We start from the raw sequence: 19421 nt of genomic DNA on the forward strand, positions 1-19421 counted from the left end.
TTAACTAATTCGTCATCTATATACAGATAACATGAAAACACGATCTTGTTTATCGATATACAGATACAGCTAAACTACGTGTTATCCATATACAGATACAACTAAACTAGATTTAATCGGTATACAGATAATTGATATACTCTTAGGTTTTTTTCGGTAAAACTACGTAGGTAAGAAAAGTTATAAAATTATAATAAACGAAAAATAACTCAATTGTGATGTAATTTAGTTATTTTTCATTTATTATAATATTTTTCTTATTTTTTTATGCAGGATTAACAGCATCAAAGGGAGCTGCTGTTAATCCTGCATAATGCACATGCATATGCAGTACTAATTACATTCCTGCATTTCCCATAAATATGCTAAATTCCTGTTGATATGCAAATTCCTTTGTCAATGCGCCCAGCTTATATATATGCTCCAAGCCCGTGTGCTGTTTCATTCAGACTCTGTCGCCTCGACGGACCTGGTTTTAACCTGAGGACGGCTGCTTGCGTTGTGGCCGAAACGTCGTGAGAATTGTTTTATTATGTTTTATTTTTATTATTTTATTACTTCCCTTCTACGTGACTTTACCGAAAGAACCAAGAAGATGAATCCCTGCAGTCACGAAAGCTTTAAATCAAAAAGTCAAGTTAACGAATCTGATAATGAAAAGCCAAAATGGCGCTGTGCCTATAGAAGAGAGTTTTAAAACAGTGTTAAGTTATACTCTTTGGTTCTTTCGGTAAAGTTACTTCGGTATAGTGTCCATCATCAGATGATGATGATAGACGCTTGTGTTGATGATGGACGCTTGTGTTGAGCCCGAAACGTCGTGATTTATTTTATTTTACACCTACGTGAATTTACCGAAAGAACCAAAGAGTATGGATTCCTGAAGTCACGAAAGCTTCTAATTAAGAGAGCTTTAAACATTCTAGATTTGAAGCTTTCGTGACTGCAAGGATTCATATTCTTAGGTTTTTTTCGGTAAAGTCACGTAGGTAAAACATTACAATTAATAAAAGTAAAATGTTACTTTTTTTACTTTTATTAATGTTAATGTTTTACCTACGTGACTTTACCGAAAAAACCTAAGAATAAGAGTTTTAAAGTGTACTTTGGTGACAATTATCAACATTGATAAAGCAGAGAATAAAAGGGGAAAATACATATCCATTTCTATTATTATTAAATCCTTTATATTAAGTTCGCTTGCTTGCGCGCTTACGACCGTGCAAATCTTTCGGTCGTTTTATAACCCACTTCCCGTGATCCAATCGAGCTGACATTTTGCACACAGACTCGTTGTGCGTGACAATTTATTTTCGTGAAATTTTTTTCTCCAAAATTTTCCACTTTTTAGGAAAAAACAATTTCACTAACACAATCGTATATTTTTCCTAAACACAGAAAATTATTCAAGAAAACAACAAAAATGTACAATATAAACAATCATACAAAAACTGAAAACCTTATAATCCTTATATACGACTTTCCTTATATTTAATTTAAAATACCAATGTGATAAAAATAAAACTCTTACTCAAGAAAAACAGAAATGAATAATAAAATAAAACCGATGCCACGCATATAAAGGATTTATAGTGTAAAACTTTGTTTTTACTTTGAGCGTATCGTGCTTTTGTACTGAATGTTCTCATGTCCTGACCCCGTGACCTTCCTCGGCGTTTGTGTAAAAGAACTTGATAGCTCACCGGAATGAAGACCTTCATCTGTAGTTCTAAAACACCTCAATGCTTCTCGATTTGAAGCATTCGTGACTGCAACGATTCATACTCTTAGGTTTTTTCGGTAAAGTCAAGTAGGGAAAAATTAATATTAAATAATAAAATGATGGAAATAATAAAATTAATTAAATTATATAAAATAGTCTAATAATTATCATTTTATTAATATTATTTCTATCATTTTATAATTTATTTATTACTATTTATTTTCCCCTACGTGACTGAAATTCGCTGCCTGGATGGCTTTTAGTAGACAAACAACACGTCACAGATGTTCCATTGTAAGACCCCCAAATCTCCCTCCCATCCTTCCCCCTCCTGCCGCCCCTCCCTCTCCTCCCCCCTCCCTCCCACCCCTCCCTCCCTCCTCCCCTCCCTCCCCCTCCCTCCCACCACTCTCTCACCTCCCTCCCACCCCTTTCTCCCTCTATCCCTCGTCCCCTCCCCCCCTCCCTCCCACCCCTCTCTCACCTCCCTCCCTCCCACCTCTCTCTCCCTCCCCTCCCTCCCTCCTCCCCTTCCTCCCTCCCTCCCCCCCTCCCTCCCACCCCTCTCTCACCTCCCTCCCACCCCTCCCTCCCTTCCACCCCTCCCACCCCCCCTCCCACCCCTCTCTCACCTCCCTCCCACCCCTTCCTTCCTCCCTCCCCTCTCCCTCCCCTCCCTCTTCTCCTCCCCTCCTAGCCAAGTGAAGGAAGCCCCCCCCCACCCCGATGGCGTCTTCTTTCTCCACCACCACCGCCGCCCCCCACCTCGTGGTGGCGTCTCTGCTGCTGCTGCTGCAGCTCGGCGCTCTTTGTGAGCAGCCCCTCGTCCTGCCCCTTGACCGTGAGTAGCAAACACCCCCCCCTCCCGTTAAGCAGCTGATACCCCCCCCCCCTACAGCACCTAAGGTCCATCTTCTTGATTCTTTCGGTAAAGTCACGTAGAAGGGAAATAATAAAATAATGAAAATAAAATATTTTATGTTTTTAATAATAAAAATTAAAAATGTAATTTCGATGTAAAGCTTTCGTGACTGCAGGGATTCATCTTCTTGGTTCTTTCGGTAAAGTCACGTAAAAGGGAAATAATAAAATAATAAAAATAAAACAGTAAAATAATTCTCACGACGTTTCGGCCACAACGCAAGCAGAAGACCAGGTCTGTCGGGGAGACAGCGTCAGATACTGTCTCCCCGACAGACCTGGTCTTCACCTGAGGACGGCTGCTTGCGTTTAACCAATAAGATGAATCCCTGCAGTCACGAAAGCTTTAAATCGAAACACCTAAGGTCTTCGCTCATTTACCAGCTTCACATTCCCTATTGCCGTACAAACACTGGAGGAAGGGCCTTTGCTATTGATGCCCCCAGGGTCTGGAATGCTGTCGCCAATAAACTGCAATTTGAATCTCTACCTATGAGATCTTCACTCAAAACTGCTCTAGAGGAGTTGTACACCCCTAACTGCCACTGCAATTTAGTGGCCTAAAATACAATGTTTCGCTCCGGATGATCGCTGCAAAGTATGATCTGTGTTTTGATTTAGTGCGCTGATCTTAAAGGTGCATTGAAAAATGTTGACACTCCGACTGATGCTCCTCCTGCTGTTGTGGAGTGACCCATGCAGCCAGCTGTGGCTGCAGGGTTTGGTGGTACATGTTGTTTACATCGTTTATTGTGAAAACTCCGTCACAGTTCCTATGACCTGCACTGTTGCATTGCTTGTTTGGCTTTATTTTGGTGATTTTCGAAAAGTTCTTTGGTTTGGCCATGTTTGTTTGTTGTAGTACAGAGTTAGACTGATGGCGTTAATCTAAGTTGTCTTGCGGTTGTTGTTGTTGTTTGACTTGCATCCCACTGGGGTGTTTGCACACAGCGTTGGTGTACGGTGATTTTTCTGCAATATTTTGCTGTCTTTTCTTGGATTTGCTTTTAGCACTCAGTCACATCGTCACTTTAAGATGTTTTTTGTTCGTGTTTTTGTTTTTTGTTTGTTGCGGTTGCACCCGATTCAAGAGCCGAATGTCTCACAGGGCTCTACACCCACTACATGAACTTGAAACTTGAAACTACACCCATCACTCATCCACCCAAGTCCATCAACTCAACTTTGTTGTTGACCCGTTGGTCTCTCGCAGTCACCCAGCCCCCGTCCATCACGTGGCAATCGCGCGAGGACTACACCGTCGACCCACGTGACAACGTGGTGCTGCAGTGTGAAGCACGCGGCAACCCAGCGCCCACGTACGCTGCACACTCCTCCATCCATCCCTCACTACATCTCCCCTCACTCCCGACTTACCCCCCCCTCCCCATCTCCCTACCCCCCTTCCTCCCTCCATCCCGAATTAACTCTCTCCCTCCCTCCTCCCTCCCCCCTCCCCCTCCCTCCCTCCCCCCTCCTCCCTCCCCTCCCTCCATCCCATCCCCACCCACCTCCCTCCCCCACCCTCCCCCCTCCCTCCATCCCTCCCTTCTGACTTACCCCCATCCCCACCTCCCTCCCCCCTCCCTTCCCTCCCCTCCATCCCATCCCTCCCCCTCCCCTCCCCCCTCCCCCTCCCTTCCCTCTCCTCCATCCCATCCCTCCCCCCTCCCCTCCCTCCCCCTCCCCTCCCTCCCTCCCCCCTCCCTCCCCCCTCCCCCTCCCGTCCCTCTCCTCCATCCCATCCCTCCCCCCTCCCCTCCCTACCCCCCCTCCCCCTCCCTCCCTCCCCCCCCCCACTCCCCCCCCTCCCCCTCCCCGCCTGTGCTGCAGCTTCTGGTGGAGCAAGGACGGGGACAGCTTTGACCCCGACAGTGACCCCCACGTGCGGCGCCGTGGGGACGGCTCGGGGACCTTCACCGTCGACTTGGCAGCGGTGGCGGCGGCGGCGGCGGAGTCCGGTGGTGACGGTGGCGGTGACGGTGACGGTGGCGGTGACGGTGACGGTGACGTCACCGCGGCGGTGCAGCGCTACCAGGGGGTCTACCGCTGCTGGGCGGGGAACCGGGCCGGCACGGCGCTCAGCAACAACATCACCGTGAGGCTGGCGCGTGAGTGGGGGGGGGGGGGGGGGGGCACGCTCGCACCGTCAACCACTCACTCACTCACACACACACAGGGTGTGCTAACCGCTGCACCACCACTCCCCACTCACACACACACACAGGGTGCTAACCGCTGCACCACCACTCCCCACACACAAAGTGCTGAACCCGTCCTGGGCCCTCCCCTAGGTCGACTCAGCCTCAAACGCGTACCTAATGCGCCATGTAAACACGTCACCATCGGAAAAACAAAGGCGGCCCGGTGCTGACCACCAACTCGCTGGCAGCACTTGCCCCGACGCCCTGCGAAGGCTACACAGGGAGACTTTGTCTGTACCCTGCAGGTGCCCCGCGGTGGCCTCGTGAGCAGCTGGCGCCCGTCATGGCCGCCGTGGGCTCCCCGGCCGTGCTGCCCTGCCGCCCTCCTGCTGCCCACGGCTTCCCTCCTCCCACCGTCTTCTGGCTGGACAGCTGTGAGTACCACGCTGCCCTTGAGATGTTGACTACCTCGCCTGGTAGACAGGAGGGCGTGGGTTCGATCCCGACCCTGACGACGCCTGCTGCTGCTGTATATTTGGAGTTTGCGTGTCTCTCTCATCATCATCACGCTGGCTATGAGATGTTGACTACCTCACCTGGCACGCAGGAGGTCTGTGTCTCTCTCTTTCATCATCATCATGGTGGCTATGAGATGTTGACTACCTCGCCTGCTAGACAGGAGGGCGTGGGTTCGATCCCGACCCTGACGACACCTGCTGCTGCTGTATATTTGTAGTTTGCGTGTCTCTCTCATCATCACGTTGGCTATGAGATGTTGACTACGTCGCCTGGCACGCAGGAGGTCTGTGTCTCTCTCTTTCATCATCATCACGGTGGCTATGAGATGTTGACTACCTCGCCTGGTACGCAGGAGGTCTGTGTCTCTCTCTTTCATCATCATCATGGTGGCTATGAGATGTTGACTACCTCGCCTGGTACGCAGGAGGTCTGTGTCTCTCTCTCTCATCATCACCACGCTGGCTATGAGATGTTGACTACCTCGCCTGGTACGCAGGAGGTCTGTGTCTCTCTCTTTCATCATCATCATGGTGGCTATGAGATGTTGACTACCTCGCCTGGCACGCAGGAGGTCTGTGTCTCTCTCTTTCATCATCATCATGGTGGCTATGAGATGTTGACTACCTCGCCTGGTACGCAGGAGGTCTGTGTCTCTCTCTCTCATCATCACCACGCTGGCTATGAGATGTTGACTACCTCGCCTGGTACGCAGGAGGTCTGTGTCTCTCTCTTTCATCATCATCACGTTGGCTATGAGATGTTGACTACCTCGCCTGGTACGCAGGAGGTCTGTGTCTCTCTCATCATCACCACGCTGGCTATGAGATGTTGACTACCTCGCCTGGTACGCAGGAGGTCTGTGTCTCTCTCTTTCATCATCATCATGGTGGCTATGAGATGTTGACTACCTCGCCTGGCACGCAGGAGGTCTGTGTCTCTCTCTTTCATCATCATCACGGTGGCTATGAGATGTTGACTACCTCGCCTGGTGTGCAGGAGGTCTGTGTCTCTCTCTCTCATCATCACCACGCTGGCTATGAGATGTTGACTACCTCGCCTGGTACGCAGGAGGTCTGTGTCTCTCTCTTTCATCATCATCACGGTGGCTATGAGATGTTGACTACCTCGCCTGGTAGACAGGAGGTCTGTGTCTCTCTCTCTCATCATCACCACGCTGGCTATGAGATGTTGACTACCTCGCCTGGTACGCAGGAGGTCTGTGTCTCTCTCTTTCATCATCATCATGGTGACTATGAGATGTTGACTACCTCGCCTGGCACGCAGGAGGTCTGTGTCTCTCTCTTTCATCATCATCACGGTGGCTATGAGATGTTGACTACCTTGCCTGGTGTGCAGGAGGTCTGTGTCTCTCTCTCTCATCATCACCACGCTGGCTATGAGATGTTGACTACCTCGCCTGGTACGCAGGAGGTCTGTGTCTCTCTCTTTCATCATCATCACGGTGGCTATGAGATGTTGACTACCTCGCCTGGTATACAGGAGGTCTGTGTCTCTCTCATCATCACGGTGGCTATGAGATGTTGACTACCTCGCCTGGTAGACAGGAGGTCTGTGTCTCTCATCATCATCATCATCACGGTGGCTATGATATGTTGCCAGACGACCCCGCCGGGAGTAGCGGAGCGGTGAATCATCATCATGTCTCCACGGGTCGATGTGTTGATGATTCGGCTCTCTCGGGGTGTCTCTGGGTCTCCCTGAGTCTCTGTGCATCTCTGTGAGTCTGGATATCGGTGGGTATCTACGAGTCTGCTCTGTTCGCGTGGCTGCCGATGCCGATGCCGATGCAAATGAACAAGCACAATGCCACATACTCTCAGGTTGTTTCGGTAAAGTCATGTAGGTCAAAAAAATAAGTGAAAAATAACTAAATTAAATCACGACGTTTCGGAGGCAACACAAGTCTCCGTCTTCAGGTGGGACCGTCACAGCCAAATTCACTGTATCAATCACAGCCAAATTCACTGTATCAATCACAGCCAAATTCACTGTATCAATCACATCCAAATTCACTGTATCAAGTGGTAAATTTGGCTGTAACGGTCCCACGTGAAGACGGAGACTTGTGTTGCCTCCGAAACGTCGTGATTGAATTGAGTTATTTGTCACTTATTATTTTATTTTCATTATTATTTCTTACCTACGTGACTTTACCGGAAAAAAACCCCGAGAGTGTGAATCCTTGCCAGTCACGAAAGCTTCAAATCTAGAATCACTGCTGCAGAGTTGTTCATCTTCCATTTGCGTCTCGTCAAGAATCCGCGTCCGCCACTACCACGGTTTGCGCGACGGACTTCTAATAAAGATTCCCATCTCCTCAATCCCTCCCCCTGCCGCCCCCCCGACTGCCCACCGCCCTTAACCCCGGGGTGGTGCTGCTGCCGGTGCTGCCGCAGCCGTGAAGAAAGTTCCGCTGGATGCGCGAGTGACGCAGGGTCCAGAGGGTGACCTGCATTTCGCCAACGTGCTCCGCGGCGACGGGGGTGACTACGTGTGCCACGCGCGCTACCCGCACACGGGCACCATCCGCTACAAGCAGCCGCTACGGCTGGTCGTCACACGCAGTGAGTGGCGGCGGCGGCGTGGTGGCGGCAGCGGTGGCAAACGCCGGGAAGTTGCGTGTGTACATGTGTGTGTGCGTGTGTGAGTGTGTGTGTGTGCGTGCGTGTGTGGATGTGTGTGTGTGTGGACGTGTGTGTGTGTGGACGTGTGTGTGTGCGTGTGTGTGCGCGTGTACGTGTGTGTGTGTGGACGTGTGTGTGTGTACGTGTGTGCGTGTGTACGTGTGTATGTGTGTGTGGACGTGTGTGTGTACGTGTGTGTGTGTGTGTGTACGTGTGAGTGCGTGTGTGCGTGTGTACGTGTGTGTATGTGTACATGTGAGTGTGTGTGGACGTGTGAGTGTGTGTACGTGTGTACGTGTGTGTGTGTACGTGTGTGTGCGTGTGTGTGTGCGTGTGTACGTGTGTGTGTGTGTGTGCGTGTGGACGTGTGTGTGTGTGTGTACGTGTGAGCGTGTGTGTGCGTGTGTACGTGTGTGTGTGCGTGTGTACGTGTGTGTGTGCGTGTGTACGTGTGAGTGTGTGTACGTGTGAGCGTGTGTGTGTGTGAGTGTGTGTGTGTGGACGTATGGACGTGTGTGTGTGTACGTGTGAGTGTGTGTACGTGTGTGTGTGCGTGTGTGTGTGTGTACGTGTGAGCGTGTGTACGTGTGTGCGTGTAGGTGTGTACGTGTGTGTGTGTGTGGACGTGTGAGTGTTCAGATAATCGTCACCGGTGTTGCCCTACGGCGGGAATCAAACTCGGGTCATGGGCAGGTTTTGTAGCGCAGCGTGGCGCTAACCACTGTCCCACCGCTCCCCGCGCACCACACGTGGATGATGCACGCAGAGCGTCCGTCAAAGCGCCGGCCGGTGTTCGTGGAGCCTGCGGGGGAGACGAGTAGCAAGGTGGTGCTCACCGGGGAGACGCTGCTGCTGATGTGCATCACACAAGGGCTGTACGTACACACGCGCGCACACGCACACACACACGCGCACACACATGCACACACACACACACGCGCACACACACACATGTACACACACACGTGCACGCACACACACACACGTGCACGCACACACACACACACTTGCACGCACACACACACACACGTGCACGCACACACCCACACGTGCACGCACACACACACACATGTGCACGCACACACACACACGTGCACGCACACACACACACACGTGCACGCACACACACACACGTGCACGCACATACACACACGTGCACACGCACGCACACACACACACGTGCACGCACACACACACGTGCACGCACACACACACACGTGCACGCACACACACACACGTGCACGCACACACACACACACGTGCACGCACACACACACACGTGCACGCACACACACACACGTGCACGCACACACACACACGTGCACGCACACACCCACACGTGCACGCACACACACACACATGTGCACGCACACACACACACGTGCACGCACACACACACACACGTGCACGCACACACACACACGTGCACGCACATACACACACGTGCACACGCACGCACACACACACACGTGCACGCACACACACACGTGCACGCACACACACACACGTGCACGCACACACACACACGTGCACGCACACACACACACACGTGCACGCACACACACACACGTGCACGCACACACACACACACGTGCACGCACACACACACACACGTGCACGCACACACACACACGTGCACGCACACACACACGTGCACGCACACACACACACGTGCACACACACACACACGTGCACGCACACACACACGTGCACGCACACACACACACGTGCACGCACACACACACGTGCACGCACACACACACGTGCACACTTACGCACACACACACATGCACACACACACGTGCACACGCACACACACACGTGCACACGCACGCACACACACACACGTGCACACGTGCGCGTGCGTTCCCTGTGTGTGTGCGCGTAGCCCCACGCCTAAGGTGAGCTGGAGCAAGTGGGGTGGGGCGGCGTCGTCGGAGGAAGCCGCCCCCATCGCCGCCCCCTCCGGCACGACGTTGGCACAACGCTGGCACGACACCGGTACGACGCTGGTCATCCACAACGCGGCGCTGTCCGACGGCGGCAGCTACCAGTGCCGCGCCGTCAACAGCGAGGGTGTGGCGCTGCACACCGTCACGGTCACCGTGGAAGGTGTGCACCTGTGTGTGTGTGTGTCTGTGTGTGTGTGTCTGTGTGCACCTGTGTGTGTGTGTGCCTGTGCCTGTGTGTGTGTCTGTGTGTGTGTGTGTGGGTCTGTGTGTGTGCCTGGCTCCTGCCACCATGAGGGGTGGACAGTCCTCCACTCGGGGCAGGAGACTGCCAAACAACAGGGAGTGGCTCTTCTTCTGAGCAAAATAATAAAGGGGGCGTGGGAGTGTGGCGGTGAGATGTGGGAAGCTGCGCCTGCCATTCTTCCACTCCGGTGGTGGGTGTACACCCAGGACCCCATTCCAACCTAAAGTGGCCTGGTCTCAGCTGATGAAAGTTGCAAGTGAGAATTTCATCATCGCTTGCGGCTGGGGTTGGCATCGTCCCCCACTCCTCCTGATGTCGAGGGTAAATGGGCGAGGTTTAGGACTGTGGATCATGCAGCTGCAATGGCTGCTTTGGGTACGCGGTCCAGACCTCCCCAGAAACACAGGTTAGTTGAGAAAAAGTGACAGGCCCACTCTCATCGGCTACAGCATCCCATGTCAGAGAATGAGGAGGTTGACCGCAGCCTTCGCTCGGAGGATCGGAGAGCCGTGAGGCGCTGCAAGGATGGGTGGTGGTCGCGGGTTGCTGAGGAGATGGAGTCTGCCTCAGTGGCCCGCGATCACAAATCACTATTTAACTCCATCAAAAAAGTAACCTGCAGCGCCACACCTATTACCATCATTAGGGGAAAAACGGTGATCCAATCTTCGACCCCCAGGAACAGGTTTGCAGATTGCTGAGCATTTCTGTGAGGTCCTGGGGGAGGGGAAATCCCTCAGCCAGGAAAACATCATGGCCCAAAGTGGTGATAACCCTGCTGAGGCTGCGGTGCCTCAAATATTGGAAGAGGTCACCCCCTGTGAGTGGCTGGCTGAGGTGCCATCTGTTGAGGAAGTACTGAAGGCGATCCAGAGTCTAAGACCAGGAAAGGCACCGGGCAGAGATGATCTCCCAAGCGAAATGCTGAGGGAGGGTGGCGTTTGTGCACAGACTGCCCTACATGACATCATAACAACAGTCTGGACCACTGAACGGGTTCCGCAAGATTGGAAGGATGCCCTGGTGGTCCCCCTCTTTAAGAAGGGGGACCGCACAGACTGTAACAACTACAGGGGCATCTCACTCCTCAGTGTGCCAGGAAAGGTCCTGGCAAGGATTATTCAACATCGCCTTGCTAGGCACGCTGAGAAGAGGCTTGCGGAGCCCCAATGCGGTTTCAGGAAAGGGCGGTCCTGCACAGATGCCATATTTTCTGTGCGTCTGCCACAGCAGAGGTGTAGGGAATTTCAACAAGACCTACATCTCTGCTTCCTCCTCCTCCTCCTGCCCCCCCTTCCCCCCCTCCTCTTCCCCCCCCCTCCTCCTCCCCTCCTTCCCCCCCCCCGCCCTCTGCAGCCAAGCCGCACTGGGCGGCTGCGCTGCCAGCGAGCTGCAGCGTCGCCCCGGGGGGCAGCGCCGAGCTCACGTGCAGAGCCAGCGGAGTCCCCGCACCGACCATCCGCTGGCTCCTCAACGGCGTGCCCATCCACGGTGAGACGCGGGGGGGGGGAGCGAATGGGGGGGGGGGCGGTCAGCCTCGCTCGCTCGCGGTCGATCGCACGCTCACTCAACCGCTCGTCCACCCACTTGCACGTGCACACGCTCGTCCACTTGCTCACGCTCGCGGTCCATCGTCAAGCGATCACTCGGTCGACCGATCGCGGCAAATCGCACGCTCGGTCAGCCAATCGCCCGCTCACCCACATGCTCACTCGTCCACAATGTGCACCCACTCACCCAGCCGGTCACACGCTCACCCAGCCGGTCACACGCTCACCCAGCCGGTCACACGCTCACCCAGCCGGTCACACGCTCACCCAGCCGGTCACACACTCACCCAGCCGGTCACACACTCACCCAGCCGGTCACACGCTCACCCAGCCAAATCACAGGACGTACCGAGTTGAGCCAGATCACGCCGCGTTGCGCTAAATGCATCCTACCAAACAATGGCAAATCGCGCTGAGACCATTCCACATCGTGGCACATCGTTACACATCGCGCCGAGACCACGCCGAGACCACGCCGAGACCGTGCCGAGACCGCGCCGAGACCGCGCCGAGACCGCGCCAAACCGTGCCGGGTGTCGTGCCGCCGTGCGACGGAGCAGAAGCCCCCGAGGTGCCGGGCCGGTGGGTGGACGGCGACTCCCTGACGCTGACCCGGCTGCGGGAGGAAGACACCGGCGTGTACCAGTGCCAGGCCTCCAACCGCCACGGCACCATCCTGGCCAACGCCTACGTCAACGTGCTGGGTGAGCAGGGGGTGCGGGGGAAGGACGACTGAGTCGCTGTGTGAGTCTGTGGGTCTCTGTGTGAGTTTATAGGTTGCTGTGTGAGTCTGTGGGTCGCTGTGTGAGTTTATAGGTTGCTGTGTGAGTTTGTGGGTCTGTGTCAGTCTGTGGGTCTGTGTCAGTCTGTGGGTCTCTGTGTGAGTCTATGAGTTTCTGTGTAAGTCTATGAGACTCTGTGAGATTGTGTGGTCTATCGGTCTGTGTGATTCTGTGGGTCTCTGTGTGAGTCTATGAGTCACTGTGTGAGTCTATGGGTCTCTGTGTCAGTCTGTGGGTCTCTGTGTGAGTCTATGAGTCACTGTGTGAGTCTATGGGTCTCTGTGTGAGTCTGTGGGTCTCTGTGTGAGTCTGTGGGTCTCTGTGTGAGTCTATGGGTCTCTGTGTGAGTCTATGAGTCGCTGTGTGAGTCTGTGGGTCTCTGTGTGAGTCCACTTCCTGTATTTTGTGGAGGGATGACCGCTCAGTGTCTCCCACCGCTCTCCCTCCGCTCCTTCCACTTGCTGATTCGCTCTCCTCATTCTCCAATCTCCTCTCTCTCTCTCGCTTCCCTCCTGAACTTTCCCTCGTCAACTCCTGCTACCACCACCCCCTCCTCCTTCACCTGGTGGCATCTCTGCTGTGGTCCCACAACATTCCTCTAACCCAGCAACCCTCCCTCCCTCCCCTGCCTCCCCCCTCTCCCTTCTAAGTTGTCTTGTGGTTGTTGTTGTTGTTGTTTGACTTGCATCCCACTGGGATGTTTGCACACAGCGTTGGTGTACGGTGATTTTCTCTGCAATATGTTGCTGTCTTTTCTTGGATTTTCTGTTTGCACTCAGTCACATATTCACTTTAAGATGTTTTCTTGTTCATGTTTTTGTTTTGTGTTTGTTGCGGTTGCACCAGATTCAAGAGCCGAATGGCTCACAGGGCTCCACACCTACTACATGAACTTGAACTTCTCTGCCTGCCCCCCCCCCCCCCCCCTGCCTCTCCCTCAGCCGTGGCCCCACGGATGCTGTCGCCGCCGGACAGGCTGTACACGGCCACAGAGGGACAGGCCGCGCACTTGGACTGTGCCGTGTTTGGGTTGCCGCGTCCCAACATCCTGTGGTGAGAGCGACGCTGGCCCGGCTACTTTACTCTCTCCGTGAACTAAGCACTCTTTGTTGTTGCTGTTGTCGTTGTTGTTGTTGTTTGAATGGGGTCCTGGTTGGAGGGGGAAGAGCGCCTAGCTTAAATATACGCTGCCAAGCCTGGCGGTGTTTCATTCAGATGCTGTCTCCCCGACAGACCTGTTCTTCACCTGAGGATGGCTGCTTGCGTTGTGGCCAAAACGTCGTGAGAATTCGATTTTATTGTGTTTTATTTTTATCATTTTATTATTTCCCTTCTACGTGACTTTACCGAAAGAACCAAGAAGAAAAAATTAACCCGTGAAAACAAAGTTTTTCACTATAAATCCTTTATATGTGGGGCATCGGTTTTATTTTATTATTCATTTCTGTTTTTCTTGAGTAAGAGTTTCATTTTTATCACATTGGTATTTTAAATTAAATATAAGGAAAGTCATATATAAGGATTATAAGGTTTTCAGTTTTTGTATGATTGTTTATATTGTACATTTTTGTTATTTTCTTGAATAATTTTCTGTGTTTAGGAAAAATATACGATTGTGTTAGTGAAATAGTTTTTTCCTAAAAAGTGGAAAATTTTGGAGAAAAAATTTTCACGAAAATACATTGTCACGCACAACGAGTCTGTGTGCAAAATGTCAGCTCGATTGGATCACGGGAAGTGGGTTAAAAAACGACCGAAAGTTTTGCACGGTCGTAAGCGCGCAAGCAAGTGAACTTAATATAAAGGATTTAAAAATAGTTTCGCCGCTTACTAGTCGTCAAGGCTCCCCCCCCCCTCTTTGCTTGCGCCGCGCACCGCCAGGTTCAAGGGCGACTACGCCGGACCCCTGGCGGGCGAGCGCCACCAAACCTTGGCCAACGGCACGCTGCTCATCTGGAGCGTGTCGCCTGGCGACTCGGGCACGTACACGTGCTTTGCGGTCAACAAGCTGCACCACGAGCAACTGCGGGCGCGCCTCTACGTACAAGGTCGGCAAGAGCATCGCCGGCCGGCCGGCTGCCCTCTCCGCTCCAGCACGCTCGTGCCCCCCCCCCCCCCTTCTCTCACGCATCCCCCCCTAGTGGAGCTTCTTTGCCGCCTAGAAACACTCCGACTGGTTTGCCCATCGCTCGCTGCTCTCTCCCCCCCCTCCCCCCCCCCCGTTGGTAACTGCCCCCTCCCTACAGTCGCCAGCGGCAGCAGCAGCAGCAGCAGCAGCTTAGAGCCGGGAGCCGTGCCACTGGACGGCACAGGTCTCTGGGGCTCCACCACCACCACCGCCACCACCACCGCCACCACTGCCACCACCACTACCACTGCCACCACCACTACCACTGCCACCACCACCACCACCACTGCCACCACCATCACTGCCACTACCACCGCTGCCACCACCACTGTCGCCACCACCACCGTCGCCACCACCACCGCCGTCACCACCACCATAACAGTCGCCACAAGCGCCACCACAACCACTCGGCACCACTACTACGGCGTGAGGACACCGTCAGCACGCACGCCACCAGCCAGCGGCGGAGGTGCCAACGCTGATGACGGTGAGTTCCTCTCCTCCCTCCCGCCACGATCGCAGTGACGCCAAAATGTTAACTACCTCGCCCGGTACACAGGAGTTTGCGGGTTCGATCCTGACCCTGGCGATGCCCGTACGTCTGTTGTTTGCGTGTCTCTCTCCCCGCGGTCGCGTCCATTTGCTGCGCAATTAGAAGTAACATTTGTGGGAAAAGTCAACGAAGTTTTTCATTTTATGGGAACAGCTTCAACGCAGCCAGTTGGATCGCTGTGCACAAGATGGCGGCGATGGCTTGTCACGTCCCCGGGGGGGTCCGCGTATCAGCCAGATCGACGGCGGCCGCCGGTCACGGAAGACGCATCAATCCCACGGGGTCGGCAGTGACCTCGGTGCGGTGCCAGTGTTTTTATCGTCCACGAAGAGTCGTCGCTTGTGGCCGTGCGACTCTCGTGACCCCCCCCCCCCCAGGCCGCTCCTCGTCAGAAGATGAGTCGCTCGACACGACGACTAAGAGCCCCTTCGTCAGCGCCGCGATCGCCGCGATCGCCGCGGTGGCCGCGATGGTGCCGCTGACCGTCGTGGTGTGCGCCGCGTGCCGGGCCAGGAGACGGAAGCAGACACAGCGGCGCCTGCGAACCCTCCGGTGAGCGGCGGTGGCACCGCGACGGTGAACCACGCCTCGTGGCGGGACGGGTCGTGCCCGAGCCACGACGGGGTTCCACTTACGGTAGTTCGACTTGCGATGGCGATGGCGGAATTGTGGAACGTTTTACGTTTCGCGCGGCAGGCAAACGCAGCAGCGTAGGGGGTACGACGCTGTGCCTTGTCATCGCCATCCTCCTCTTCCGAGAACTAAGTTGATGTAGCCATCAGCAAGCGAACATCGTTCTAGTGTGCAGGCGACGGACAGAATCTTGGTGAGCACAGTACAATATGATATGTTACAATACGTTCAATGCATGTATACACTAGACTATACACTACACTATACACTACACTATACACTACACTATACAATACACTACACTATACACTACATGATTACTATACACTACACTATACACTACTATACACTACACTACTATACACTACACTACACACTACACTATACACTACCCTACACACTACACTATACACTACACTATACACTACACTATACACTACTACACTATACACTACACTATACACTACATTATTACACTACACTACTACACTATACACTACACTATATACTACACTATATACTACACTATACACTACACTATACTATACACTACACTATACACTATACTATTACACTACACTATACACTACATTATTACACTACACTATACACTTCACTACATTATACACTACACTATGATACGTAGCTTTAGCGATTTCATTTTAAGGTTACCATGAATCGATACGTTCAATGCATGCTAAAAGTTTTTGTAGCAGATAGGATTGTTTCCTGAAAAAACTTTCTATTCAATTGCAGTTCATATAGGTAGGCTAAGAATTTACCTTGTTTTCTACTTAACATTTTACTGTGCAATGCAGTCTTGTAATTAATAAATACTAACCCACAACCCCCTGCATACCAGGCAAGGTAGTTGAAACCTCCTGGCCATGAGATGAACGAGTTTTTCAATCTCGATGATGATTTGAAAGTGCAGAGCGCCAGTGGCTGTCTAATGGCGTAAGTGTTCCAGACGTCTGGAGGAGAAGCATCTCAAAGCGTGACAACATTTCCCTGTAAGCGAGCGTGTGTACTACGAGACATCTCCTTTAGCAGTGGCAACATATAGTGATGGGTTTTACACTTTCAACTGGTAGAAAAACTGACACCTTGATACAAGGGATCATGTTTGCAGTAATCACAACACAAGCAGTCAAAATGCAAACAAAAAGAAACAACTCTGATGATGATATGCACTGTCCTTGAAGTTGTTTCTTTTTGTTTGCATTGTGACTGCTTGTGTTGTGGTTATTGCAAACATGATGCCTTGTATCAAGGTGTCAGTTTTTCTACCAGTTTAAAGGGTTAAACCCCATCACTATATTTTTCCACTGGTAAAGGAGACGTCTCATAGTGTAAATGCTTCACCCCGAGCTCTCAATACTCCGATAGTGCCATTGTCTTTGAGTTGTGCGCCTTTTGGCGTCATCTGGTCCAACACCAATGTAGACTAGGCTCTAAGAAAAGCTGTCTCGGGTGTGGACCAATCAACTTCAAGGACAGTGAATATCATTATCATCATCACAGTTGTTTCTTTTAGTTTGCATTTTGACTGCATGTGTTGTGGTTATTGCAAACATGATGCCTTGTATAAAGGTGTCAGTTTTTGTACCAGTATAAAGGGTAAACACCTACTACGTGTGTGTGTGTAGTTGCCGTGGTGCGGTACCTGTGCTCAGCAGAGACGTTCTCTCCCATTCGCAGGATCTCAAGATCTAGGTAGGCGCTCTGTCCTCATCCGTTCACTGGAAATAACAACAACAGCAACAACAACAACAGCAACAACAACAACAACAACCAAACGAGAAAACTCAACTCACGAACGCTTCTTCTTGGTTCTTTCGGTAAAGTCACGTAGAAGGGAAGTAATAAAATAATAAAAATAAAACATAATAAAACAATTCTCACGACGTTTCGGCCACAACGTCGTGAGAATTGTTTTATTATGTTTTATTTTTATTATTTTATTACTTCCCTTCTACGTGACTTTACCGAAAGAACCAAGAAGATGAATCCCTGCAGTCACGAAAGCTTTAAATCGAAATCACGAACGCTTCTCGAAATATTGTCGTCCCCTCGGTGTGGAACTTTCTTCTTTTGCGCATCTGCAATGTCTGTGTGAGTCTAGCGGTCTGTGTGTGGTGAGTCTGTGGGTCTGTGTGAGTCTAGCGGTCTGTGTGTGGTGAGTCTGTGGGTCTGTGTGAGTCTAGCGGTCTGTGTGTGGTGAGTCTGTGGGTCTCTGTGTGTTGAGTCTGTGGGTCTCTGTGTGGTGAGTCTATGGGTCTGTGTGGTGAGTCTATGGGTCTCTGTGTGGTGAGTCTATGGGTCTGTGTGGTGAGTCTATGGGTCTGTGTGATGAGTCTATGGGTCTCTGTGTGGTGAGTCTATGGGGCTGTGTGGTGAGTCTATGGGTCTGTGTGGTGAGTCTATGGGTGTCTGTGTGGTGAGTCTATGGGTCTCTGTGTGGTGAGTCTATGGGTCTATATGTGATGAGTCTATGGATCTCGGGGTGATGAGTCTATGGGTCTCTGTGTGGTGAGTCTATGGGTCTGTGTGGTGAGTCTATGGGTCTGTGTGGTGAGTCTATGGGTCTCTCTGTGGTGAGTCTATGGGTCTGTGTGGTGAGTCTATGGATCTCGGGGTGATGAGTCTATGGGTCTCTGTGTGGTGAGTCTATGGGTCTGTGTGGTGAGTCTATGGATCTCGGGGTGATGAGTCTATGGGTCTCTGTGTGGTGAGTCTAAGGGTCTGTGTGGTGAGTCTATGGATCTCGGGGTGATGAGTCTATGGGTCTCTGTGTGATGAGTCTATGGGTCTCTGTGTGGTGAGTATATGGGTCTCTGTGTGGTGAGTCTATGGGTCTGTGTGGTGAGTCTATGGATCTCGGGGTGATGAGTCTATGGGTCTCTGTGTGGTGAGTCTATGGGTCTCTGTGTGATGAGTCTATGGGTCTCTGTGTGGTGAGTCTATGGGTCTCTGTGTGGTGAGTCTATGAATCTCGGTGGGAATATCTGTATGTACGTTGAACTTCTTCTGCACCGTACATAGCCCACCGTGCTAATCGGAGGTGCGAGGAAAGGCGACAAGTGCAACACAACAAGCTGCAGTTTGCGTCGGCGTTGAGTCTGCGGCGCCGCGTGGAACGGTTCTAAGTGAGAGTTCTGCTTTAGTGTTTTGAACTCATGAATGTTTACAGCGGCGGAGTAGTGATGTGCACAGGTGAGGTCAGGGAGACGTCATGTCACCGGGGGGCAAGGTCGGGGAGCAATGGAACGCCGCGTGATTGTGAGTGCAGTGAGCCACCGGTCACGAGATTGTGTTGGCAGCCGCTGATAATCATCGTCAGACGAAACACAAAACTGTTCGTTGTGCTTAGTTTGTTGTCCTTCCCCCTCACCGCTGATTAGTGTGGTTGGCTACGCACGGCACAAAATAAGTTCAACAGAGACCCGTAGACTCATCACACAGAGACCCGTAGACGCACCACACAGAGACCCATAGACTCATCACACAGAGACCCATAGACTCACCAATCAGAGACCCGTAGACTCATCACACAGAGACCCATAGACTCACAACACAGAGACCCATAGACTCACACACAGAGACCCATAGACTCACCACACAGAG

At 52.2% G+C, this 19421-nt stretch overlaps 1 protein-coding gene across 1 annotated transcript; it reads left to right on the forward strand.

Moving 5' to 3' along the window:
* Window positions 1–3857: 3857 nt before the first annotated feature.
* Window positions 3858–15717, forward strand: LOC133361844 (neuronal cell adhesion molecule-like; the record flags this gene model as incomplete). Its single annotated transcript, XM_061580835.1, has 12 exons — window positions 3858–3963; window positions 4478–4595; window positions 4674–4755; window positions 5094–5222; window positions 7725–7892; window positions 8719–8827; window positions 9841–10064; window positions 11505–11639; window positions 12259–12402; window positions 13422–13533; window positions 14362–14528; window positions 15539–15717. Coding segments are annotated over 12 exons (1673 nt in total), but the record flags the coding sequence as incomplete, so codon positions are not given.
* Between the last annotated feature and the right edge of the window lie 3704 nt (window positions 15718–19421).

Source organism: Lethenteron reissneri, unplaced genomic scaffold (assembly GCF_015708825.2).
Source record: "Lethenteron reissneri isolate LAM-NWPU_2019-01 unplaced genomic scaffold, ASM1570882v1 scaffold_1256, whole genome shotgun sequence".
NCBI classification, from domain to species: domain Eukaryota; kingdom Metazoa; phylum Chordata; class Hyperoartia; order Petromyzontiformes; family Petromyzontidae; genus Lethenteron; species Lethenteron reissneri.